The 25949-nt window shown below is 46.8% G+C and overlaps 1 protein-coding gene across 2 annotated transcripts in view; it reads right to left on the bottom strand.

Annotated features, from left to right (window-relative positions):
- Positions 1-25949, bottom strand: part of LOC119978211 (ras-related protein Rab-26-like) — a 378668-nt gene that overhangs the window by 155300 nt on the left and 197419 nt on the right. For both annotated transcript variants that reach the window (XM_038819652.1, XM_038819653.1), the window contains exon 3: positions 4925-4966. In XM_038819652.1, coding sequence (XP_038675580.1) covers positions 4925-4966 — 42 coding nt within the window. The remainder of the gene's footprint in view (positions 1-4924; positions 4967-25949) is intronic.

Raw genomic sequence — 25949 nt, forward strand, 5'->3', positions numbered from 1 at the left:
GCCAGGGACCTGGGTTCAATTCAGGCTGGGTGACTGTGGAGTTTGCACGTTTTCCCATTGTCTGCGTGGATTTCCTCTGGGTGATCCAGTTTCTTCCCCCAGTCCAAAGATGTGCAGGTTAGGTGGATTGGCAGTGCTAAATTGCCCCTTGGTGTCCAAAGATGTGCAGGTTAGGTGGAGTCATGGTGTTACGGGGATAGAGCGGGGAAGTGGGGTAGGGTGCGCTTTTAGAACTATGGTACTTTAAAGCCTGAGTCTTTGGTCAAGCCTTTGGTTAGTCCTCCTTCTATCGCCTTGTTTGGCACCCTGTCTGTTTTGTTAGATTATGGGCGAGATCAAATGGCCACACTGCACCGGAAAAGCAGCTCGCCGTGATGCAAGATGGCCGATAACTGCCAGGAGACTCCTGGGATCTACCCGGCTCACAACGCCTTGCGAGATCCAACACGGTCTCGCGGAATGTGTGATGTAAATTTTGCCCATTGTGGGTAGGATCACTTTTTGGCAAATCTGCTAGACTCGTTCTAATGTGCAGATTCCCAATGTACCTGAGGCTTTGGGATTCATCCCTTTCCCCTCGGAGACCTTGGACAAGTGCCGTTCAGCACTGTTTGCTCAAACAGGGGGAACCAGACAGATGTGCAGGTTAGGTGGGGTTATGGTGTTACGGGAACAGAACATGTTGGGATCTCCCAGGGGATCGGGGCCCCCCAGCTGCATTCCCTCTGGGCAGGGTAGTGCCCTGGCACCACTAGTGCCACCTGGGTACCCAGGCAGTGCCACTTGGGTGAAAGCCTGGCACTGCCAAGGTGCCCAGTTGGCATTGTCAGTTGTCATGGGCGGTGCCAGGTTGAGACCCTCCCAAAGAGGTTGGGCATCCCGATCTCTCACTGCACTGGGGAGTTCCAGTGAGCGTAACTCCCCCAGAACTCCCCACGGTACAAAGCGGAGCTATGTGCAGCCTCGGCTGGGCATTCCCCTTTCAGGCCCCTTGTACAACGCGAGTCGCACTGAATAGCCATGTTTTTCTCCGCACTGCCAGCGGTGGGAAACCTGCAGCTAAACGCGCTCGCTGTGGGACTTTGTTCCCATTTGGGTGAATCACGCCCTATGCATCAGTAGAGCTACTTGTGACTTTTTTTAAATGTTGAAGCTGCTATTTCAAGTGCTTATTGTTCTATTAGCAAAAAGTAATAATCGATTGAAAATCATGCACAGTGCACACAAAACTCTTCACGCTATACTCCTGATCAATAAGGTTCCTCACTAGTTGACATAAGGCCATTTATATCTTTATGAAGTACTTCAGAACATAGAAAATAGGAGGAGTGGGGTATTCGGTCATCCAGTCCTCCATTCAGTAAGATCACGGCCTGAGCTCCACCTTCCTACATTATTTCCATACCCCTTAATTCACCTTTTTCCCTTGTGCGCGATTCATAGAGAGACAACTCCGCTGCTATTTTAGTTTGCCAACATTATACTTTCAACATTGCCCTGACAGTGTTAAGATGAGAGCGTGACCAATTTTTACTAACCCATCTGATATCTTTATTATAAATTATCCAGCTCAATGTAAATACGGAGAGCAGTTTGCTGAGTCCAGTTGATTTATTGACTGATCTCTGTTAGCCTCAGGGGTAAGCATTAGAAACTTTCAGGATTATTATTAGGGTCCAACCATTTAAATATTCAAGAAGATAGATACGGTGTAAAGAGATTATCCTAATTTCATCGGCAAGCACCTTACATAATGAGAACACGCCAAATAGGAATTTTTTGGTTGAGGTATAGGTGACATCCACCTCACTCGGGTGAGAGTGCAACGTGGCAGGTAAATCCCAGCAGCCTTTAGGCTTCACGGGATATACCCACGTCCTGTGAGGCATCAGAATCAGAATCCCGTCCAAAAGACGTGTGACCAAATGGTGCGCACCCATGTAGGTTTTAAACCTGCTTAGGCAAGCTTCCTGGGATCTACCAGCCTCCCGGTGAGGCCGCAGCCGGGCGCCATTCAATATTAGGCCACACAAATGTGAACCAGGCAAAGCGGCACCGCAGGGTCACCAAGTCCATCGGAGGCCCCTGGGTGGTCCAGAACAGTTCAGGGTGGCTCCCCTGACCCTCCCCCGTGAATGTAGGCACCTTAGCACTGCCCAGTTGGCACCTTGGCACTACCAAGCTGTCAGGAGCGCTGCCTGGGTGCCAGGGTGGCAGTGCAATGGTGCTCAGGTGCCAGGTGGCACTGCCAAGGCTCAGGGGCTGAGGGGAGCCATGCCCATACAATGAGGGTGGAGCGGGGGTTTGAAGGATGGGGGAGTGGAGGGCAGGTATGTAGGGGCCTCTGGGAGGGTAGGGGGAGGTGACGGGTGGGGGTCCTTAAGGGGAGAGACCAGAAAGTGGGCTTGGGGGGGGGCTGAAGAGGGAGGGCCCCCAGGTACCCCATTGCGGGGTGTCCTCACTTAAGGGGTGTGGGGTAGTGCCCATGTGTGTGTGGGGGACTCACAAGCTCACTTAAAGATCGGTGCACCCTTTCAAAATATCGGTCCGATCTCGGAGTTCAGCTCCCCAGTGCTAAAAGAAAATTCTAAGTGTGGCCGAAATCGGTGAGAAATTCCCCAGGGCCTATAAAAGTGACTCAGCGTCATTGAATAGCGGTGGGGAACTCACCGGCAGAGTCAAACTCCCTGAAAAACCCGCCACAAATTAACTTCAGTTGAATTCCTCCCATTGTCCCTCTGATGAAAAGCTTGTACAGTATCTCACAGAAATAATCTGACTGGAGTCTAAAGACTTGCAGGTTAGGTGGGTGGGGTTAATGCGACAGGGTGGGGGAGTGGGCCTAGGTAGAGTGCTCTTTCAGAGAGTCAGTGCAGACTCGAGGGGCCGAATGGTCTCTTTCCGCACTGTAGGGATTGCACGGTTTCCCATCTCCAGTCAGTCTTACCTGATGGATTTCCTTTTGTCATGGGGAAAACTTGAAATGGAAGGCTCCTTTTGCCACACTATTATCCAGGGGTGTAGGGGCGGGGAGGGGGATATGTGATGCATGCTACAATTCCCAGTCATGACTTTCTCACAACAGAATTTAAGGAGCGTTAACATTTCTGTTTACTTCTGTGCAATACAAGTCCCAAGGTATAAAAGTACAGCCTGAGCTGTTAGTTTTTAGCTCAAACATGAAAGCAACAAACTCCCAAGGTGAGCTGCATCTCAATTTCAAGGCTTTTGGAACAGAAAACCTGATTATTCCAGTAATATACCTGCTGCCAATCAACAAACTATAAAAACTGGTCCCTCTGCAACATCTGGCTTCACTGAATCCAGCAGGGATAGGGGATCTTCAACAAGGATGCTGAACAATATCAAGAATGTGACTTCACCAGTTTATTAACTTTACCCTTTCTCAGACCCACTCAAGAGAACTTGATGCATAGAATCAAATGAATAAACGCCTGTAGCCCACAGAGCAGACACTGCGCAGTGTTCTCAGGGAGAGAACCTGTCTGGGAGCCTGGGGCCATGTAGAATTCTTCTTGGCCAATTCTACCGAACAGAAACCGCTGGAAGAACATAAACTACGACATACGTCCATGTTCCTTTTTATGTCGAGTGTCCTTAAAGAATGTTGCCTTATCTCCTCCTCTCTGCTGTCTATCCTGGGGGAAAGGTTCACTTTCGTGGCAGTAATTTAGCAGGGATGACAGAATAGGACCTTTAAAATGGTAAGAACCGCCACGAGGCCCAGGGGGACAATCCAGTTGATTTCCCCATGAGACCCGTGGAATACGAGCTCCCCCACGAATCGGCGGAGGCCCATCAGCTGGGGCTCGGAGAAATCGCCTCATAAAAGCCGGCCTGGACTGAGACCGGCTGGAACGGTATTCCCGTTTGGGACCTTGAAGCTGTTAGCCACGCTACTTTTGTTGTTGAATTAAACCCCTTTAGGATTTACCCTCACGGGCCTTCTGAGCTTTTATAAAAATCAAGGCTTGCGTTTATAAGGCAACTTTCATGCCCAGGGGATATCCCAGGATGGCACGGTGGTTAGCACTGCTGCCTCACGGCGCTGAGGTCCTGGGTTCGATCCCGGCCCCGGGTCACTGTCCGTGGGGAGTTTGCACATTCTCCCCGTGTCTGCGTGGGTCTCACCCCCACAATCCCCCAAAAATGTGCAGGGCAGGTGAATTGACCACACTAAATTGCCCCTTAACTGGGAGAAAAAAATGAACTGGATACTCTATAAATTTATTTAAAAATAGGATATCCCAAAGTGTTTTGCAGCCAATGAAGAACTTTTGAAGTGTGGTCACTGTTTATATGGAAAACATCAGAGCCAATTTCTGCCCAGCCAGATCTGACAAAACAGTAATATCGGACAACAGATCACCTGGTGTTGGGATCGGGATTGGCCAAGATCTTGCCTTTCTTCAAAATCTGTGCCATGGGATATTTGGCACAAGTCTGCGAGGGCTGAGGCGGCCTTGATTTAAAATGCCATCCAAAAGACAGCCCTCTTTGGGGTGCCAATTTCTATTTTCTTGCTCAGGTCTTAGAGCAGGCCTTGAGCCCACAACCTCTGACTTCAGGGTGACAGTAACTGACCCACAGCTGACACTAAACCTTTGGAAGGGTTTTATTGATGTTGCCGAGCTTACAAAAACGTTGTTTTATTTTTGCTTTGGGAATAGTTATAAGCGCTCGAGGAGCCCATTGATTTTAATTTTGTAAACTGTTATTAGCAGTGGTAATCAGAAAACTGGGAGCACCACCCACTTGACTAATTCTGAAAAGGATGTTAATGATGTTGAGCCTACCAAATTAATTAAATTGTTTTATTTAGATGCTCCTGCCAAAGGCTTTAAAGCTTCTGCTCCCGCGATTTTGAATAAAAACAATATTTCGGGTGAGAGGGCAGACATACCTGTAGCTTAACCTTCACGTCATCCACATTCAATACTTTATTCTGAAAGAAAGAAATGGAGAAAATAAATTGAGTTGTATCTTACAACCTATTGCAGCTGTATAAAACCTTAGTTAGGCCACACTTGGAGTATAGTGTTCAATTCTGGTTACCACACTACCAGAAGGATGTGGAGGCTTTAGAAAGGGTGCAGAAGAGATTTACCAGGATGTTGCCTGGTATGGAGGGCATTAGCTATGAGGAGAGGTTGAATAAACTTGGTTTGTTCTCACTGGAATGAAGGAGGTTGAGGGGCGTCCTAATAGAGGTCTACAAAATTATGAGGGGCATAGACTGAGTGGATAGTCAGAGACTTTTTCCCAGGGTAGAGGGGTCAATTACTAGGGGGCATAGGTTTAAGGTGCAAGGGGCAAGGTTTAGAGGAGATTACGAGGTAAGTTTTTTACACAGAGGATAGTGGGTACCTGGAACTCGCTGCTGGAGGAGGTGGTGGAAGCAGCGACGACAGTGACGTTTAAGGGGCATCCTGACAAATACATGAATAGGATGGGAGTAGAGGGTTACGGGCCCCAGAAATGTAGAAGATTTTAGTTCAGACAGGCAGCATGGTTGGCGCAGGCTTGGAGGGCTGAAGGGCCTGTTCCTGTGCTGTACTTTCTTTGTTCTTTGTTCTTTCATCTCAAAATAGCAATGTAATTGTGGAGGGGAGGTTCACGAGCTTGGGGGAGCTAGAGGGGAAGTTTGGGCTCCCCCCGGGGAACATGTTTAGGTACATGCAGGTGAGGGCGTTTGCCAGGCAGCAGGTGGAGGGGTTCCCCTTGCTGCCCCCACGAGGGGTGCGGGTTCGGTTGCTCTCGGGGTGTGGGTTGGAGGAGGGAGGATTTCGGACATATACCGGGTGATGCAGGAGGTCGACGAGGCCTCGGTGGAGGAACTGAAGGATAAATGGGAAGAGGAGCTGGGTGAGGAGATTGAGGAGGGGACGTGGGCGGACGCCCTGGAGAGAGTGAATTCCTCCTCTTCCTGTGCGAGGCTTAGCCTCATACAGTTCAAGGTGCTGCATAGGGCCCACATGACTGGGACGAGGATGAGTAGGTTTTTTGGGGGCGAGGACAGGTGTGCTAGGTGCTCGGGGAGCCCGGCGAACCACACCCATATATTTTGGGCGTGCCCAGCGCTGGGGGAGTTTTGGAAGGGGGTAGCAAGGACGGTGTCAAGGGTGGTGGGATCCAGGGTCAAGCCAGGCTGGGGACTCGCAATTTTTTGGGTTGCATTGGAGCCGGGAGTGCAGGAGGCGAAAGAGGCCGGTGTTCTGGCCTTTGCGTCCCTAGTAGCCCGGCGGAGGATCTTGCTCCAATGGAAGGATGCGAGGCCCCCAAGCGTGGAGGCCTGGATCAATGATATGGCGGGGTTCATTAAATTGGAGAAGGTGAAATTTGCCCTTAGGTGATCAGTACAAGGGTTCTTTAGGCGGTGGCTGCCTTTCCTGACTTCCTGGCGGAACGGTAGGGAAATAGGCCGGCAGCAGCAACAACCCGGGGGGGGGGGGGGGGGGGGGTGATGGAGGGAGGGAGGGAGGGGGGGTTTTGGATCGGGAGGGAGGGAGAACTGTGTACATGGGTTTGTGGGATGTGGCGATGTGGCGGGTATTATCTCTTTCCTTCTTGTTGTTGGGTGTTCTTTTGTTTTTTTCTTTTGTTTGTAGTTGCTTTTGAAGTTGGATGGGTATTGTACTTGGGGTGTTACCGCGGTTGTTTTCTTAATAGAGTTCAGTTGTTTAAATTTTGGAAAAATTTTAATAAAAATTATTTTTTTTTAAAAATAGCAATGTAATTGGTAGAAGAACAGCTGACCAATCATTTTCCAAACATTTCGGCTTCTGTAGCTATTCTTTATTTTTAGATTAGATGGCTGGTTAAGAATCAATCTTTCCATGGCCTCATCCCTCACTATCTCTGTAACCTCCTAACCCTCCTAAAGCCCCCTGAGATATCCGTGCTCTGATTTTAATTGCTCCACCCTATGTTCCAGAATTCTCTCCCGAAACTGGTCTGTTTCTCCCTCCCCTGGTGATTCTTTAAACTCTGAACATGCCTTTGGTTTCCATTCCCAACATCTCTTCATGCAACTCCTCAGATGCCGTCTCCATGTGCAGCAAGGCCTGGCCAACATTCAGGCTTGGATTGATAAGTTGTGAGTAACATGTGCACAACACAAGGGCCAGATGATGGCCATTTCCAGCAAAGGAGAATCCACCCATCTTTCCTTCACATTCAACAACTGACATTGCTGAATCCTCCACTATCAGCTTCCTGTAGGGCTACCGGGGACCAGAAACTGAACGAGATTAGCCACCTTCTGAATCCCCATAGCCCGTCCACCATTCACAAGACACAAGTCAGGAGTGTGGCGCAATACTCTCCACTTGCCTGGATGAGTGCAGCTCCAACAACCGGCAACATGGTTGACACCGTGGTGGTCAGGGCAGCCCACTTGATTGACACCCTCTCCACCACCTTCAGCATTCACACGCTGAATAACAGTGGCATAGTGTGTACCATCGACAAGATGTTCAGCCGCAACTCACCAAGGCTCCTTTGGCAGCACAAACCCACGACCTCTATCACCGAGAAGGACAAGGGCAGCAGGTGAACTGGAACATGACCATCCGCAAGTACCCTTCCTCACCACACCCTATCCTAACTTGGAATTGTATCATAGATTTTTTTCACTGTCAGGCTCAAAATCCTGGAACTCCGTCCCTAACAACAGTGGGGTGCACCTACACCACATGGGCAGCAGTGGAAAAGGCAACTCACCACCACCTTCTCAAAGACAATTAGCGATGGGCAATACAGGCTGACCGAGCCAGCGACACTCTGATTTCATGAAATAATACATTTTTTAAATGGTGTCAAATTCTGTTTGAAAATATTCCTCAGAAGTGCTTTTTGATGTTGATCTCAACCTGTTGACAGAAGTGATTATGTTACTGGACAATAATACAGCGGTCTAGACCATTGGTGGGAAAACCCGTGAGCTGCATGCGGCCCGTAAGGGCTCTGAGTGCGACCTGTTTGGGTCATGTTTGTTAAGTAATGGGTTAGGAGACATTCCAATTAGTTGTCTCATTTCTGTTAAGTATCCAATAATTGACACTGACATGTAACTGGGCTTCAGGTGGCCTTAGTATCAGGTAATGAGATGAGAGAGTTTTGTGCAGATTCTGTTAAAGTAAAGTAACGGTGTTTGTGGAAAAGGAGCAGAACCTTTGACTCTTTATACAACAGCAGCTAAACATCAAACAAATGGTAGCAGAGCATGGTTGCTGTGCAAAGGGTTGAAAAATACAACTTTTTCAGACCAAACCAAGGACTGAGTGAGTAGGAAAAAAAAGGATATATGGCTGAACCTAGGATAAAGATGGCCGGATATGACATGTCATGAGAATGTCGCTTTAAGGAATGTTTGGCTGCTCTTATTACTGCAGTGATGTCAGAGTGTGGGTGGAGCTGGGCTGCCTGTCAGCATTTTACTTTCGTTTTAGGCTGTTTGCTGCAGGGTGTGTTTTAGTTTCGTTTTCAGTGTTGGAGCTGAAGCCAGACGAAGCAGCTGTACTGCTGTTCTCTCTGCCATAAAAAGACTATCTCTTGATCATTTGGTGAATTCAGAATTATAAATGTTCTCCGTAGTGAATGTAAACCTAATGTGCTTCTGTTAAAAAGTGTTTCTTTCGTCTTCTGGATGTTGTTTGGGAAGTTATTAAGGATTACTTAGTGTTGTATTCTTTGGGGGTTGTATGTGAATTGATGGTTGCTAAGATGTTCACTGTATGTTTTAAAAAGGTTAACTTGAGTTCATAGAATAAACATTGTTTTGCTTTAAAAAATACTTTTCCATTTCTGCTATACCAGACCTGTGCCGTGTGCTCCCCATACCACAATCTATTAAAAGTTGTGGGTCAGATGAACTCCATGATAGACTTTGGGGTTCTCTAAACCCTGGCCCATAACAGACTATCCTCCCTTATTTTCTGAAAGGAGATCGTACAACCAATGGAGAAGTGCAGTAGTTATATGGACTAAGGTCTTGGGCCTTGGGAAAGAGAAAACAAGGTATGGAATTGGCTCTTTCCCTACCATATGATAGTAAAATCCAAAGCAAAGTGTTTTCTGAGCTGGTATTCGAAGAGTTCGACTCAGAAGAAGGTCTGGCGACTCTGGCCAGGATTCTCCCCTACCCGGCGGGGCGGGGGGTCCTGGCATATTTGAGTGGCGTCAACCACTCCAGCGTCGGGCCTCCCCAAACATGCGGAATTCTCCGCACCTTTAGGGGCCAAGCCCTCACATTGAGGGGCTAGGCCCGCGCCGGAGTGGTTGCCGCTCCGCCGACCGGCGCGAACGGCCTTTGGCGCCCCGCCAGCCGGGGCAGAAAGGCCTTCGCCGGCCGGCAGAAGTCCGCACATGCGCCGGTGCGTCAGCGGCTGCTGACGTCATACCGGCGCATGCGCAGGGGAGGGGGTCTCTTCCGCCCCCGCCATGGTGAAGGCCATGGTGGGGCGGAAGAAAAAGAGTGCCCCCACGGCACAAGCCCGCCCGCCGATCGGTGGGCCCCTATCGAGGGCTAGGCCACCGTGGGGGCACCCCCTGGGGTCAGATCGCTCCGTGCCCCCCCCCCCAGGACCCCGGAGCCCGCCCGCGCCGCCAATCCCGCCGGCACCCCCCAGGGGGGACGGAGAATTCCACCCTCTATTACGTTATATAGATAAGATTTCTAAAAAGGATGACTTGTTAAGTGCGTATGAAGCATGGTCCGATTTTGATAAGTTCCGGAAAAGAGAGGATTTCTCCATTGAAGACTATATAAAAGGCTGCAGAAACACAACCTGGAATTTCCACAGTCTGTGTTGGCCTTTAAATTACTTGACTGTGCAAGAGTGAGCAACGTAGATAGGCTCCTGGTTTTGACGGAGTTCGGTTTGCGGATAAGGAACCTTATTCAATCAGGTGACAGAAGCTTTAAAAAAGTTTCTGTGGAAACATTCGATTCCGATGGTTCTGATAACCCAAATAGGTCACTCTGCAATATGATACACTACTAACAGTATGACAAAATTGTATGGCTACGAACAGGTTCTAAGACTATAGAAGGAGATCGGGACCCAGAAATTATGTAGACAGAAACCCAGTTAGAACCTACAATAGGAAGATGAAACCCAGAAATGCCCGGAGCATGATAAATCAATGTTTTCGATGTGACTCTCAATACCATTATGCTTTCAACTGTCCAACACGTTATAATAGTGTTTGAAGCGACACATGACACGTAAGAGTGAGAAGAGGAAAACGATAGTGACCAGAAGAAGGCATTGTCCTATTAAAAAGCAGTTTTATGCCGGTAATGAGGGTGTTGGTTGCAGAATCCTTCAATTGTGCTATATTGGACAGTGGCTACACATCTACTGTGTGTGTGGAATTGACAGGTTATAATGTTACCTGTACTCCTTGAATGCTAAGAATCGTAACAAGATTAAGGAATTTGAAAGTTCCACAAGTTTCAGGTTTAGGGATGATAATACTCTGAAGTCGCTGAAAAGAGTGGTGATCCCTTGCAATATTGCCAGAGTGAATCATTTCATTAGCACGGATGTTGTATCAAGTGGGGGGCAGCATGGTAGCACAGTGGATAGCATTGTGGCTTCACAGCGCCAGGGTCCCAGGTTTGATTCCCTGCTGGGTCACTGTCTGTGCAGAGTCTGCACGTTCTCCCCGTGTCTGTGTGGGTTTCCTCCGGGTTCTCCAGTTTCCTCCCACAGTCCAAAGACGTGCAGGTTCGGTGGTTTGGCCAGGCTAAATTGCCCTTAGCAGCAAAACCGTTCAGGAGGGGTTATTGGGTTATGGGGATAGGATGGAAGTGAGGGTTTAAATGGGTTGGTGCAGACTCGATGGGCTGAATGGCCTCTTTCTGCACTGTATGTTCTATGTAATCTATGAGATACCTTTGTTTCTGAGCAGACCGTCGATGAAGAAAGCACACATGAAACTGGATATGGAACAGGATACGGCAACAGTTTTTGGAAAGACGGTGGACTTACAATTAACACAGTGAGGACACGATGGTATTCCATTACTGACAAATAATATGTCAAGTACAGTTGTTGAGGATGTGTTAATGGCAGTTGAAAATGGAACTTTAACTGATAAAAATCTTGTTGTATTAAATCTGCATAGGCAATTTGCGCATCCGTCTCCTTGGAGGCTGAAAAATGTATTAAAGGATGCAGGAGTAAGAGATTAAGACTATACTAAACTGATAGAACAGGTTAGTGGATGCTGTGAAGTTTGTAGGAAGTACAGAAGGACACCAGCACAATCGAAAGTAACCCTACCTTTGGCCAAGAATTTTAACAACATTGTGGCCATGGACCTTAAGGTCTGGGATAAAGCCAATAATATATTTATTTTGCATTTTGTAGATTTAGCAACCAGATTTAATCAATCAACGATTGTACAAAGTAAAGAAAAGTGAGTAATTTTGGATCAAATCGTGGAATAATGGATAGGGACAGGAATGGGCCCACTGGCAAAATTCCTTACGGACAATGGGGGGAGAATTTGCTAATGATGAGTTTAGTGATATGTGTGAGAACGTGAATATCACAGTTATGAATACAGCTGCGGAAAGCCCATTTAGTAATGGTGTGTGAAAGAAACCATGCTGTAATCGATGACATTCTCCGCAGTTTTTTGGCAGATCGACTGAATTGCAAGCTAAATTCAGCTTTAACATGGGCGGTATGCAAAGAACTTATTGCAGATGATTGGGGGCTATCGTCCCTATCAATTAGTGTTTGGTAGAAATCCTAAAATTCCGTTCATTTTAGATGACCAGCCTCCAGCTTGGGAAGGGACTAGAATTAGCTCTGCCTTTGCTGAGCATTTAAATACATTACAAAGCAGTAGAAAAGCTTTTTTGAAAGCGAAGTCGCTGAAAGAATTCACAGAGCTTTAAGGCATAATGTACAGCCATCAAATACCGTTTTTCAGCAAGGAGACATAGTATACTACAAGAGAGACCATTTTAATGAATGGAAAGGCCCAGGGAAGATCATAGGCATAGATGGAAAAACAATTATTTTGCAACATGGCAATCAAACTGTTAGGGTATATTCATCAAGGATAATGGGTACAGATTACAAATTTTCAAATTTAGACAGAGCAGGCAGACATGACGAGGAACCAGGGTCATCTGGTACACACGTGTTACAGGACTATGAGGACCAGTTAACTGATATAGACAGGGTTTCAGTAGAGGAACACAACACTTCTGATGAATTAGAACAGGCTATTTTTCCAAAAGGACAACTGCCAAAAGTTGGTACAAAAGGGGCATACTTGCCTGAAGGGTCTAGTCAATGGAAGGATGCAACTGTTATGAGTTGAGCAGGGAAAGCCACTGGAAAGTATAAACATTGGTTGAATTTACAGCATTCAGGGGAAAGAGTTAAGACAATGGATTGGGAACACGAAGTTCAAAAATGGAGGGCACAGAAACGCAGTGCCAGTTCAGATAGTAGATCAGATAGTGAACAGGTCCACAGGAAAAGGTTGAGAACGATTGAAAGGACATCCCACAGCAGAAGGGAAAGATCAAGTAGTAGCAGTACAGAACAAGATACCAGGCGGGACAGGCGTAGTTTATCAAGGTCTCGGAACATGAGTAAGACTACGAATACTAATTGTAGTAGAAGCCCACATGCACGTGAGATTTTGATGGCTTCCAATAAATTAGATGAAAAAGTTATCAAAGATGCCAAACAGCAAGAACTGCATAGTTGGACAGAATTTAGGGTGTACACGGAAGTACCGGATAGGGGACAAAGAGCTCTATCCCACAGATGGATTTGTACGGAAAAGGATCTTCCGGTGCATTTAAATATATTGGACTAGAAATCGGACAGACTAAGTTAGGGGCAACTTTACGTCAGCAATCTTATTTGGAAAGCATCAGTCCAATAGCAATTAGTCGTGGCCGGGTTTCACAAAAAGACGCAATGGTTTCAAAGATGGAAGAAGTGCAACTGCGAAGTTTAATTGAGCAACTGGATTGGTTAGGTAGACAGACTAGACCGGACGTGAGTTTTGATGTCTTAGAGTTGAGTAGAAAAATGAATGATCCCAAAGTGGAAGACATAATAACAGCAAATAAAGCGTTGGCCAAACTAAAAATGCAGGAGTGTGGTTTGAGGTTCCTGGTTTTAGGTGACCGTAGGCACTTGAAACTGATAGTTTATAGTGATGCGTCCTATCCCTATTTATGTGATGGGTTTTCAAGCGCAGGAGGTTTTATAATTTTTCTTTTGGGGAACAATGGTAAATGTTGCCCTCTTGTATGGGAAACAAAGAAAATAAGGAGTGGTCAAAAGCACTTCGGCTGCTGAGACATTAAGCCTTGTAGAGGTGGTCAATATGGCCTTTTATATATCTCAGATATTGGCAGAAATTTGGGGATTGGCGATTTGGGTAATATACTTATTGACTGTCACATTGACAATAAATCCCTGTGGCAAAATGTGCACTCTACAAAAAGTGTCAATAAAAAAAGGTAAGGATAGACATCGCAAGTTTGAAGCAGATGTTGGACAGAGGGGAAATAGCAAAAAATTAAATGGGTCGACAGTAGCTATCAATCGTCAGATTGTTTTACAAAAAGAGGGGCTAGTTCACAGAAACGTTTGGATATTGTTAATGAAGGGCACCTGTTTCTGTGACTGTTTTTTTTCTTCCAAAAAAAGGGAGAAAAAAAGAAGGGGGGAAATTGCGTGTGAGTTTTTTTACCCTGCATATCTTTGGACTGTGGGAGGAAACCGGAGGAAACCCATGCAGAGACAGGGAGAAAGTGCAAACTCCACACAGTCACCGAGGCCGGAATTGAACCTGGGTCCCTGGCGCTGTGAGCAAAATCGGTGATGAGGGCAGAATAGTAAAAGAGAGCTGGGAGCTGGATTATTGTGTTACTGAACAGAAAGAGAGACCATTGTGCTTCATTTGCAATGAGGCGATAGCAGTTACAAAAAAATACAATGTTAACAGGAGTGAAACATAGCATCCCTCCCACAGAGCACAATTCCATTAGGTTGTGCCCAACCTGCTTGACAGCTTTCAACTCTGAAGGAAGCCATGTAAGCACAGAGGCAGGTACATGAACATTACATGAGAGTGACTTTGACTAGCTTTCATATTGCTTGGTTACTTTACAGTGTCGGAAAGCCATTCTCAAATGGCGAATTAGTGAAAGAATGCATCATCTAATCTGCAGATGTTCTTTTTTATTTGCTGGCTTTAAAAACCAAGAGGAAAAACATCAAGCTTGTTGATTTGTGAAGCGTCTGCACATCGCTGAGTCCTAATCTAAGGAAACTTGTGGAGGACAGATCTAAGCAGAAGACGCATTAATAATATAATTGTAAATATTACAATTATTTTTGCCATTTGAAGTTGATGACAGTTCTATTAATATATGAATGTTTATTTAAGCATCGTCTGTAACTGGTTATGAGATACGTGGTGTGTATTAAATGTATTTAATCTTATTCATGTGGTTTTTCATGGTTAATGCAAATGCCCAATTTCACTCATGTGGCCCACGGACATGATGGAGGGCCACTCATGCGGCCCACTCACGAGCCAAGGTTGCCCAACACTGGTCTAGACTAATGACCCAGGATCATGTGTCCAGGTCCCAGCAGGACAGCTGGGCAATTTAAATCCAGGTAATTAAATAAATCTGGAACACAAAGCTCGTCACCCTAATGTTACTGCATTGTCATGCCAACATCTCTGCTTCATTCATGTCTCCTTAGTCACTAATGTTCTCATCCAATTTGTCATACATGTGACTCCAGACTCAGTGCAATGTGATTTGACTCTTAACTACACTCTGACATGGCATAGAAAGTCACGCAGTTAAACAAGGATGGCCAATAAGTACTGGTCTTGATAGTGATATGCAAATCCTGTGCATTAACTAAACAAACATTGACCTGAAGAGAGATGACAGCCCTTGCCTTAACATTCGCACCTTGAAAAAAATTAGGCATTAAGAGAATTCTGATTCTTCAGTTCTTTGCCCCAAAGACAGTGCGGACCAACAGCACCACAACCTCTACCTATTTTGTTACTGAACAGAAAGAGAGACCATTGTGCTTCATTTGCCACAGGTAGGGCAAGGAGGTAGGTTCCGGATCCACCCCAGCCGGAGTAGGGATCAATCCTCTGCCGTTGGCACCAACCTGATCCACTCTGGCCATCCAGCCTTCTGCAACCACCCCCACCAAGGAGTTGGCATTGCTATGGCAACGTGCACTTTTGAAGCATGTGTAGTCTGGGTCTATGCGTAGTAATGGTGGAAACTCTTATTTTCTTCCCATCTTATGGTTGAGCAGGATTCTCTCCCATTCCTACCTCCTGTTAGAAGGATTTACAGGTTGGTACTCTGGTCATATTACAAACATGCCTCCAAAACCATCAAGTCCTGGAGTGAGACTTGAACAAAGTATGCCTGGCTCAGAGGAGGGATGCTGTAACTGCACCAAAACCTTACTGAGATCATTGCCCATGGCAATCAGGATCAATGGGAAGTTAGGAAGTTTATTATCTATTCCCAGCGGCTCCCTGTGAGAACTTTGTGTGTGTGTGTGGGGGGGGGGAGGGGGGGGGGGGGGGGGGGGGGGCTTCCACTTGGAAGGGCACATTCTGTTGAGCCTGACAATAAAGCAAAAGAAGGGAGGCACTAGCAAGGATTGATTAATAATCCTGCTGACCAATCATCAGATATGGGGAGGGTTAAGGTGCAAAGCCCAACTTCCTGTCAGTGAGAAAACAAGGGTACTAAAAAGAGCACACATAGTTAATTAGGTTTTCAGAGTTGTGAGGACAAGCTTTAACCAGGCTAGACGGGGAATGTGGAAGGATAACTAGGAATCACTTTATTTTAACCAAGTATGGCAAATCATGGATGTAAGGAAGCATGGCGTATTCATTCGTTTTGTGTCTTTACATCAAGTCAGATTGAACTCCTTGTCAAGTGAGTACATTTGCGGCATTAGCGGTGCAATGGTAGAGATATGTAACCAAGTGTTTCCTCCATCCAAATTCAGAAAGGTTCAAGTTGCCCAGTTTGGATCACAAGAACATCCTGATGTCTCATCGCTGGATTACTCTGTTGCACAGTTAGACATTGGGCAGCACAGTCGCACTCCTGAATAGGAGATATTCAGACCACCCTGGGAGTAAGCAGCACTGCTATGCCCAATGGAATGTCCCAGGCAAACCCCTAAATGTTCTCACAGTGGCAAAATGGAATCCCAGACTCCAGAGATTTCTCATTTGACAATGATAATTCTTCAGCGTCCAACAACAGCGCAACTTTAAAAATAAAATAATTTTTCAAAAGACTAACTAGACTAGAAGATGCAAAGAGAACAGGCATGCTGCAGAGACAAACTGAGACAGCACCTTTAAAAAAAAGTGAAAGAAAGAAGCACTGTCTCAACGAAAGAGAGCTCTGCAGAATTAATTCCCTTTCATCATTTCATCAGAGGCGGAAAGCAAAGAGTTTGGATGTGGATGACTTCCCCTTAGCCGTCAGCCGCCCAAGGGAGATCATTAGCCACCAGATCACAATGTCATCCCATGCACTAATGGTTCAAATCATATGGTGTTCTGGGAGTATTATTCCCTCCTACTGCAATGTGAAAAAGCACCATTAACACACAGAAAACTAATTGTGTCTCTGTTCTGCGGTTGAAAAGAGGCCTTATAAAAATCCAATTAAAGTGTCCTCTGCTACAGCAATTTAAGGTTTCCTTGTGTATTTTACCAAAAATAAAAGGCCACCGTGAGATAAGTGTCTTTTGGTTAGATTCTGCTAATAACGTGTGTCACTGTCAGTTTGTGATAAATAGGGAGCGTTCAATTTGAAGCTGGTTTCTCCCATGTGCGTAATTTTGCAACTCTTGAAAATTGTGCACTCATAGCTGAGATATTTGTGCATTTCCCTCGCTCGCTCTCTCTCTGCCAGACTTTTGACAAGTCACAAGGGTATTGTGATCAAGCTGTCAGCCACACAAACAGGGAGCACGAAAAGCCATCGACCTGAAAGGTTAACTCTCTCTCCACAGAGGCTGCCAAGTGCTTCAAAGCCATCCCTTGTTTGATTGAACACAGGACCAGAAGCGGGCCATTCAGCCCCTCGAGCAAGTTTCTCCATTCAATCAGATCTGCGTTTACCCGCCATTGCTCCATAGCCCTGAATAGCCTTATCCAATGCAGATCTGTCGGTCTCAGACCCCAGCACCTACGGCCATTTAAGGGAAGATTTCCATAAAGACTTCATGTGAAGAAGCCCTTTGTGATTTCGCTCCTGTCACTGCATACCGAGTCCAATGGCTTTAGTTAATGACAGATAATTTATTAATATTATGGCAGCCTGTCAGAACGTGGCTGCGAAGCAGCAGCACCAGCGATATAAGCAGCATTCTGCTGAATGCCAGCCTGTTTACCCTGCAAAGTCCTGCTGTCTTACAAACAAACTGCACATGCACAAGATGCAATGGCCTCAATGGACACAGGAATTTGCATTCTCCCTCCTCTGAGAATATCTGGTGCTCAAGACCCCATGGATAGGGCTTGGGTTGAGACCCCGGCACTGGGGTCAAATGTTGGGTCATGATTCCATACCGTGTGGGAAACAATCACCCTGGCAGTGATTTTCCACAAATTAGCCAATATGAGGTTCCCCCACCCCTCCCTTCCCATCCCTCACCAGCTTAGAGCAGCAGCCTGCAGATCAGGGAGAGCCAGAGAGCGTAAGAGACAGAGAGAGCGAGAGCACCTCCAGTCTCTCTGCAACTTATAAAAGTTTTACATTTTAAAATGGCCCCAGCAGCTGGGCCACCATTGTGGCTGTCAGGGAGTAGCTCCCAGGCAGCTGGCTTGTTTACCTGTCCTCTGGGGGCCTGCAGGCCATTGAACAATTCAAGCCAGCCACTGACAAATTTGTTTTAACAACCCACTAACCGTCCTTAATTGGCTACCCGCCACTTTTTGGTACCCACATTGCTGCTCCAACCATCCCACAGCAGGATGGTGCCACAAAACTGCATGCCTGCCAGCAGTGCAAATGGTCACATCTGCCTGCCTCTGTACCCACCCTCGCCCTTTTTCAGCTCCATGTTCCTCAACCCCAGGACCAACTATTAGCCCACAGTGGCTCAGTTTTGGGTCAAACAGCACCAAAATGAACTGTTTTCAAAGTCACAAACGACAATCTGATGTGACTGTGACAACAGGAAACACAACCATCCTTGATTTTCTTTGAAGCTGTCTGTTTCCTTTTGACATGGTTGACCACATCATGCGCGCCCAACGTCTCCCCATTATTGTCCAGCTGGGTGGGACTGCTCCACTCTTATCTATCTAATGATTTCCAGAATATCACTTGTAATGGCTTCTCTTCCTAATCCCGTACCAGCCTCCCCGAACAGGCGCCGGAATGTGGCGACTAGGGGCTTTTCACAGTAACTTCATTTGAAGCCTACTTGTGACAATAAGCGATTTTCATTTCATTTCATTTCACCATTACCTTTGGCATCGCCCTGCCTGAGTGTCTAGCCTCATATTCCTCATCTACATCCTGCTACTTGGCGACAATGTCCAAAAAGAGAGCGTTAGTATTCACACGCACTCTGGCATCATCCATTGTTTTTGGAAACTATCTGATTCATTACCCAACATCCAGTCCTGGAGGAACAGAAATTTTCTCCAATTAAATACTGTGCTGAAAGAAGCATTTTCTGCCCCTTCCCCCTGGCGGGATCTTCCGTTACCACCGAAGATGACTCTCTCTCCCCCCTCCCTCCCACCACCGCCCCCCCCCCCCCCCCCCAACTCACTACACCTCCGCGGCAGGTTCCCTGTCGGCAGGATGGGCGAGCCATGTAAAGAGCCATACAAAAAGTGGTGACTACCACCCAGGTTTTAGTAAGTGTCTGAAAGGCGAAAGAGTAGCGGAGAGGCAGAGGGGTTTATAAAGGGAATTGCACCCAGGATCTAGGTGGTTGAAGACTCAATCGTCAATGGTGGAGTAAGGAATGTGAGAGGACTCAATTAGAGGGAAGTAGAGGGGCTGGTGAGTTCAACCATGTCAAAGGTAACAGACAGGTCATGAAGTTTTAGATTGGCTAATGTATGACATTAACAATTAAATCGGACGTCATCTTAACTTTGATTAATGCCATTCTCAAAGCTGTGGCAGGCGTGGAAATCTGATTGGAGTTCTAAAGCCAAAGTTTAATCAATAAAACTTGATGAATGAAAAGTTAATTTAGAGAAGTTCACAAGCTCTGCCAGAATGCTGCCTGATGCACCATTGATCTTCTGCTGTGTTCGTTTATTAAAGAACAGCTTCCATTAACCAATGTTTTGCAAATACTTAACTGCTGCGTGTGTGCGAACAGGTCATTGTAAAGACATGAATAATTTATTTTGGACTGGACTCAAAAGCCATTTCTGTGAGAGATGCAAGGTGAACGTTTGACGTCAGCCATTCATCCCTTATCGGCACAGATGAAACCTGAACGAATATTCATTTTCAGCCATCTATCTAAATGATGCACAAGGCATCAGAAATAACAGTGCACCCATTTAAAATTAATCATCCTGAAAAATAGCTTTTGCACCATTTCAGTGGAGGGATGAATTTGCATGGTTGTTTATTAACATTTTGATATAAAATAGTTGTTAATAAATCCACTCGGCAATTCGGGGAAACCGTTTCACCAAAGAATGGTGGGAATATGGAACTGCCTACCACAGGGAGCACAGTGGTAGAGATGAATAGCAGAGATGCATTTAAGGGGAATCATAGAACTTACAGTGCAGAAGAAGGAGGCCATTTGGCCCATCAAGTCAACACCGGCCCTTGGAAAGAGCACCCTACCTTATCCCATACCTCAACCCTTTCCCCACACCTTCACCCTATCCCTGTAACCCCAGCTAACGTTTTTGGACACCAAGGGCAATTTAGCACAGCCAATCCACCTAACCTGCACATCTTTGGACTGTGGGAGTAAACCGGAGCACCCGGAGGAAACCGACGCAGACACGGGGAGAACGTGCAGACTTCACACAGACAGTGACCTAAGCCGAGGAATCGAACCTGCACCCTGGAGCTGTGAAGCAACTGTGCTATCCACTGTGCTACCGTGCTGCCCCACACTGTGCTACCGTGCTGCGCCACACTGTGCTACCGTGCTGCACCAAGAAGCTGGACAAACACATGAGGGTGAAAGGAATAGAAGGTTATGCTGATATGGAGGAGGTTCATGTGGAGTATTAACACTGGATAGGCTCCTTTTGCTGAGTGGCCTGTTTCTGCACTGTAATCGCTATGGAATCATATGTACAATGAAAGACCAGCATTTACACAGCACTTTTCACACCTCCAGACATCAAAAGGTGCTTTACAGAACCGTGCTCACAGTTGTAAGGTCGGAAATGAGAAGCTAATTTACCCTCAACAAACTCCTACAAAGAGTTCCGTGATAATGTTCAGTTAGCCTGTTTTTTTTAGGATGTTGAGTGATGGGAAAATAGGAGATATCTCCCCTGATAGAATCCCTACAGTACAGAAGGCGGCCATTCAGCCCATCACGTCTGCACGAGCCCTTGCTCCGATAGAGAACCCTACCTAGGCCCAATCCCCGAAACCCCATCTAACCTTCTTGGCCAATATTAGCATGGCCAATCCACCACATCTTTGGACTGTGGGAGGAAAGCGGAGCACGCAGAGGAAACCCATGCAGAACGTGGAGAAAGTGCAAACTCCACACAATCACCCGAAGTTGGAATCGAACCCGGGTCTCTGGTGCTGTGAGACAGCAGTGCTAACCACCGTGCCGCTGTGTAGGTCTGAAACCGCCCTGGTCTGTATGTCTCCATGTCAGGCAATGTTCCCATTGGGTCACCAGGGCACTTTGAAAAAAGTTGCAATGTACCCTAATTTATTGCTGTGAATGTTGATTGCTTGAAATACCAGCACTACAAGTCTCTTACCGCACGTTATGGAAAATAAAGTGTTATCCACTGAAGTAAGAAATTAACTGTCAATCCTAATTCTCTCAAAATATTTTCTTTATAAATATGCAGAGTCCTAATCTGTACAGCCCACTAAAAGCCAAAGCATCATATCTATTTTTCATGATTTAAGACTATTTGGCAGGGTTGTATTGCAGCGCACATTTCTAAAGAGCAGAAGGTATCGTTGGGACAGTCTGGCAGGTCATGTGTTTGAACACTTAACTCCAAAGTAGGTCACTTGAGCAGCGGTGCTTCTAGTTAGTTTGTCAGGCTGCCTAATTTGCCACAGGTGGCTGAGTTTATCAACACTTGACTGGTACGAATATAAGTCAGACGACTAAAATCAGGAGGTGGGTGGAGTGAGATCACGGTAGCGCAGTGGTTAGCACTGTTGCTTCACAACACCAGGGTCCTGGGTTCTGCACGTTCTTCCCATGTCTGAGTGGGTTTCCTCCGGGTGCTCCAGCTTCCTGCCACTTGTCCCAAAAGACGTGCTTGCTAGGTAAATTGGACATTCTGATTTCTCCCACAGTGTACCCATACAGGCGCTGGAGTGTGGCAACTAGGGGGTTTTCCAGTAACTTCATTGCAGTGTTAATGTGAGCCTACTTGTGACACTATTAAAGATTATTATTATTATTCACCAGTCTTTGGGAACCCAGCACTTTAACATGGCCAATTTCTTATCTGAGTGACAAGCGTTCAGAATAAGAACCATGGGCGGGATTCTCTCTTCCCTGGGCCGAGCCGGAGAATCGCTGCGGCCGGCGCGAATCGCGCCATGCCGCCCCAAGGTTGGTGCGGTGCCGGCCGGGGGCCGCTCTACATGGGCCCCCTTCCCCGGTGATTCTCGGCCCGGGATGGGCCGAGTGGCTGTAACAAAAAACCCGAGTCCCGCCGGCGGCGATCTAACCTGCTCTTAGCCGGCGGGACCTCGGCATGGAAGGGTCCAGGGGCGGCCTGTGATGGGGAGAGGAGGTCCCACCCCGGGAAAGGGCCTCCGTTGTGGCCTGGCCCGCGATCGGGGCCCACCGATTGGCGGGTCGGCCTCTCGGGCTGTGGACCTCCTTTCTTCCACGCCGGCCCCTGTAGCCCTACGCCATGTTGCATGGGGCCGGCACGGAAAAGGGAGCCACTGCACATGCGCGGACCTCGCGACACCTAGTTGACGCCGGGATCAGCAGCTAGAACGGCGAGGGTCGCTCCAGAGCCGTGCTGGCCCCCTGAAGAGGCCAGAATTGCTAATCCTGAGGCCATGTTGAAGCTGTCAGAAACGCGACTGCATTTCCGATGGCGCCAACACTTAGCCAGGATCAGGAGAATCCCGCCCCATAGTCTATCCTTTAACTCTCTTTGTCTGTCCACGGTAGCTGAAAGACAACCCAATTTCAGCACTTACTGCTTCGAATTATCACCACTTCTTGCAGCTGTCAGGTCAACTGGTAGTGCTGAGACCACGATTGTCCCACAGTTACCAGACTCCTCAATGACTCTCCCTCGGACTGATCTGTTCCCTATAAGACACTATTCACGACACTCTATGCTGCTCTTGGTTATGTCGTAATTGCTTTGTTATTTCGCCCTTGTTCCATACTAACTAATTACTTATTTGTCGATGTACTGTGTACTTTTTCACATTCGCTGTAACTATCTACTATTTATTTTTGTCTACAATGTACGTACTGTGTACGTTTCCTTGGCCACAGAAAAGTACTTTTCACTGTACTTTGGTACATGTGACAATAAATAAATCAAATCAAAAACAAATCCTCCACCTTAAACTTTACAAAAAATATTCCATACATTTATTGTCTCAATGCTAACCCCCCCCCCCACTTCTGAACCCTCCCCCTCCCCCCCCCCCCCCCCCCCCCCCCCCCCCCCCCCACATACACACTGAGCCACCTGTCTTTTGTTCTTGAGGTTGTTACATCCCATTGCAATCTCTCCCAGCTACAGTCTGATGTCCAACACATTTTTCCCTCTCTTTAGCTCTGATGACGGACTGGAAAGGCTAACTCTGTTTTCCCTCCCTACAGATGCTGCCGGACTGGCTGAACTTTTCCGGTAATTTCTGTTCTTGTTTCAATCGTCTGACAATAGTTTTTTTTCTCTGAAATGGTGGGCGGCCTTCCAGTTTCAGTACCCGCTTGCCTTCCACGTGATTGACAAGTGGCAGGATGATGTGGGTAACATCGTCATGTCATATTTCAGAGAAGCATGGCATTTGGGGGGGAGGGGGGAGATGTGTGTGCTGCCCGATTTGCAGCCATAAAATCTAGCCCAACGTGTCACTCCAACTCCATGAGCCCTTAGATAATGGTAACTTTAGCTCTCGGCAGGACTTTACTTATTAAATGTTTCAATTCCTAGTGGCCTTCATCTGGAAAGCATTATTGCACCAATGGCATTTGGAATATTAAAGGGCGAGACATATATTCTTCAGCGTTCATTAATAATAGAACACTTTGATATTTCCACGCTAGTTTACAAAGAGCCGAGGGGGACACAGCAAAGTATCTCCCACTATTTCCAGAGAACCAGGAACTTCTTATATTTTCGCCAGAGATTTCCGTGTTGACTGCTGCATGGCTCCTGGAATAGACCAACACCGGCTATCTGCTTCCACCTGCTTAACGTTCAATGCAGTAATTGGACCAATGCCACATTCCCTGTTAGAATGCTCACTCATTAACAAATAATCAGTAAAAATAAAAAATATCAAATAAAAAATTGAATAATAAGTGTGCCTCATTCTTTTCTTAACTCGTTTCTGTGATGTGAGGGATCAGCATTAATTTTGCATCCCGAATCATCTGTGTTTGGATTGATCAATATTTAGCTTACAAACAAGAGGCGCGATCTTCCAGCCACGCTGCGCCAGACAAGCATCTCGCTGCAGTGCGGCGTAGCCGGTGAAAGCTGGGAGACCCCGCTCCCAGGATCCATCCGGCTCACAACGCATTGCGAGATTCGATGTAATCTCGCGAGAGGTTGCAAGGAGAATCTCACCCACAATGGGCGGGATCACTTTTGGCAAATCTGCATATCAGAGCGAGGCAATAACCTTACTCTAATGTGCAGATTTCCAAGGTTCCTGAGGCTTTGGAGACTTTGGGAAAACGTTGTTCAGCACTGGTCCCCACAACATGGACCAGGCGGAACGGCACTTGTGGGGGTCTCCAAGGGGATCGGAGGCCCCCAGCTGCATATCTTTTGGGCAGTGTGGTGCACTGGCACTCCTGGTGCCACCTGGGTGCCATCCTGGTACTGCCAATGTGACCAGATGGCACTGCCATCTGGCAGGGACACTGCCATGGTGCAGACTGGCACTGCCAAGGTGCCTTGCTGGCATTTTATGCCCATGCATGATTGGGCTGGGGTTGCCCACCATGGGCGTTCGAGGCTGTGGGTGGCAATATAAACATTTGCATTCCTAATGTCACCTGGCACAAAGTGAGCTCCTCAGAAACACAACAGGTTAAATAGGAGTCTGTCTAAAAAGAAAAGGCAGGTGTTCATTTACAGAATGCTGTTCACAACCTTGGGATATTCCAACTCACTTTACAATCATTGCGGTACTTTTTGCTATGGAGCCATTATTGTAAAGTAGGAGACATGGAAGCTAATTTGCACACATTGAGCTACCAAAAACAACAATGGGAAATTATCTGCTTTTTGTGTTGTGTGATAAATATTGCCCCGGATATTGGAAAGAACTCCCCTATTACATACGAAATAGGAGCAAAAGAAGGCCATTCGGCCCCTCAAGTCTGCTCCGCCATTCGATAAGATCATGACCGATCTGTGTTTCAAGTTCTATATTGCTATCCGCACCTGATAACCTATGGTTCAGTAGAAACAAGAATCTATCTACCTGCGTCTTAAAAATACCACCTTCCAAGGCAGAATGCCAGGGTGGCAATGCCAAGATCTCCAGATGCTAGGTTGCCCATGCCAGGAGTCGAGCCTAAGGGGGCCTTGCCCATTAGACCTGGAGTGAGAGGGGACCTGAGAAGAGGTTAAGCTGGATGAAGTGGGGGCCGTGGAGGGGGGTCGAAAGATCGGGGTTGCCTTTACAAATGGTGCCCGATCTGCAAGCAGTCTTCCTGAATTGGCGAGTAACCTAAAGAGTTTTTACAGAGATTTTAAGGTGTTCTTCGCTGAGGCTAAATAAAACAACAAAGTGCCGTTGAATAATGGGGTCTTTCTCACTGTTGTATGCCTGGAGAAATACTGAACTAAATGTGCCGTTCAGTGATCTTTAACTCGAGTCTGCTAAATCGCGCCTGTGGTCTCATCAAAAGCCTGATAAACTGAAGCGTAACAGGCTGGGCGGCAACTCTCAGATACTTCCTCCTACCTCCCCTTGGACCATGACCTCACCACCAAACATCAAGCCATTGTTTCCAGGATGGAAATCATAGCCTCTGGTGATCTTCCCTCCACGGTCTCCAACATGATCGTTCCCCTTTCCCTCATAATCCGTTCCTATCTGCTGCCCTGGTAGATCCATCAGGCGCGAATCGCCAGAACAGATGCTTCGCAGATCAAAGGATCTGAGGAGGTTTAAAGCCTTGTGATGCATTTTGGATTTCTATGAAGCCTTTGTCATGTGAGAGTACCTTTAAGAAATGGGTGTTTTTATAGAATAACTGTAGTGAGAGTACCTTTAAAAAATAGATGTCTATTACTGCAGTGATGTCAGAGAGTGGGTGGAGCTGGGCTGTCTGTTAGTTTTTCACTTTCGCTTTAGGCTTTTTGCTGCAGGGTGGGTTTGGTTTCATTTTAGTTTTGGAGAAGCTGCAATCGCAGCAGGATGTGTGTGAATCTCTGCAGGCTTATGAGTGTCTACTTGCTGATTTCAACGTGATAACTGTTCTCAG

Source organism: Scyliorhinus canicula, chromosome 15 (genome assembly GCF_902713615.1).
Source record: "Scyliorhinus canicula chromosome 15, sScyCan1.1, whole genome shotgun sequence".
In the NCBI taxonomy this organism is placed as follows: Eukaryota; Metazoa; Chordata; class Chondrichthyes; order Carcharhiniformes; family Scyliorhinidae; genus Scyliorhinus; species Scyliorhinus canicula.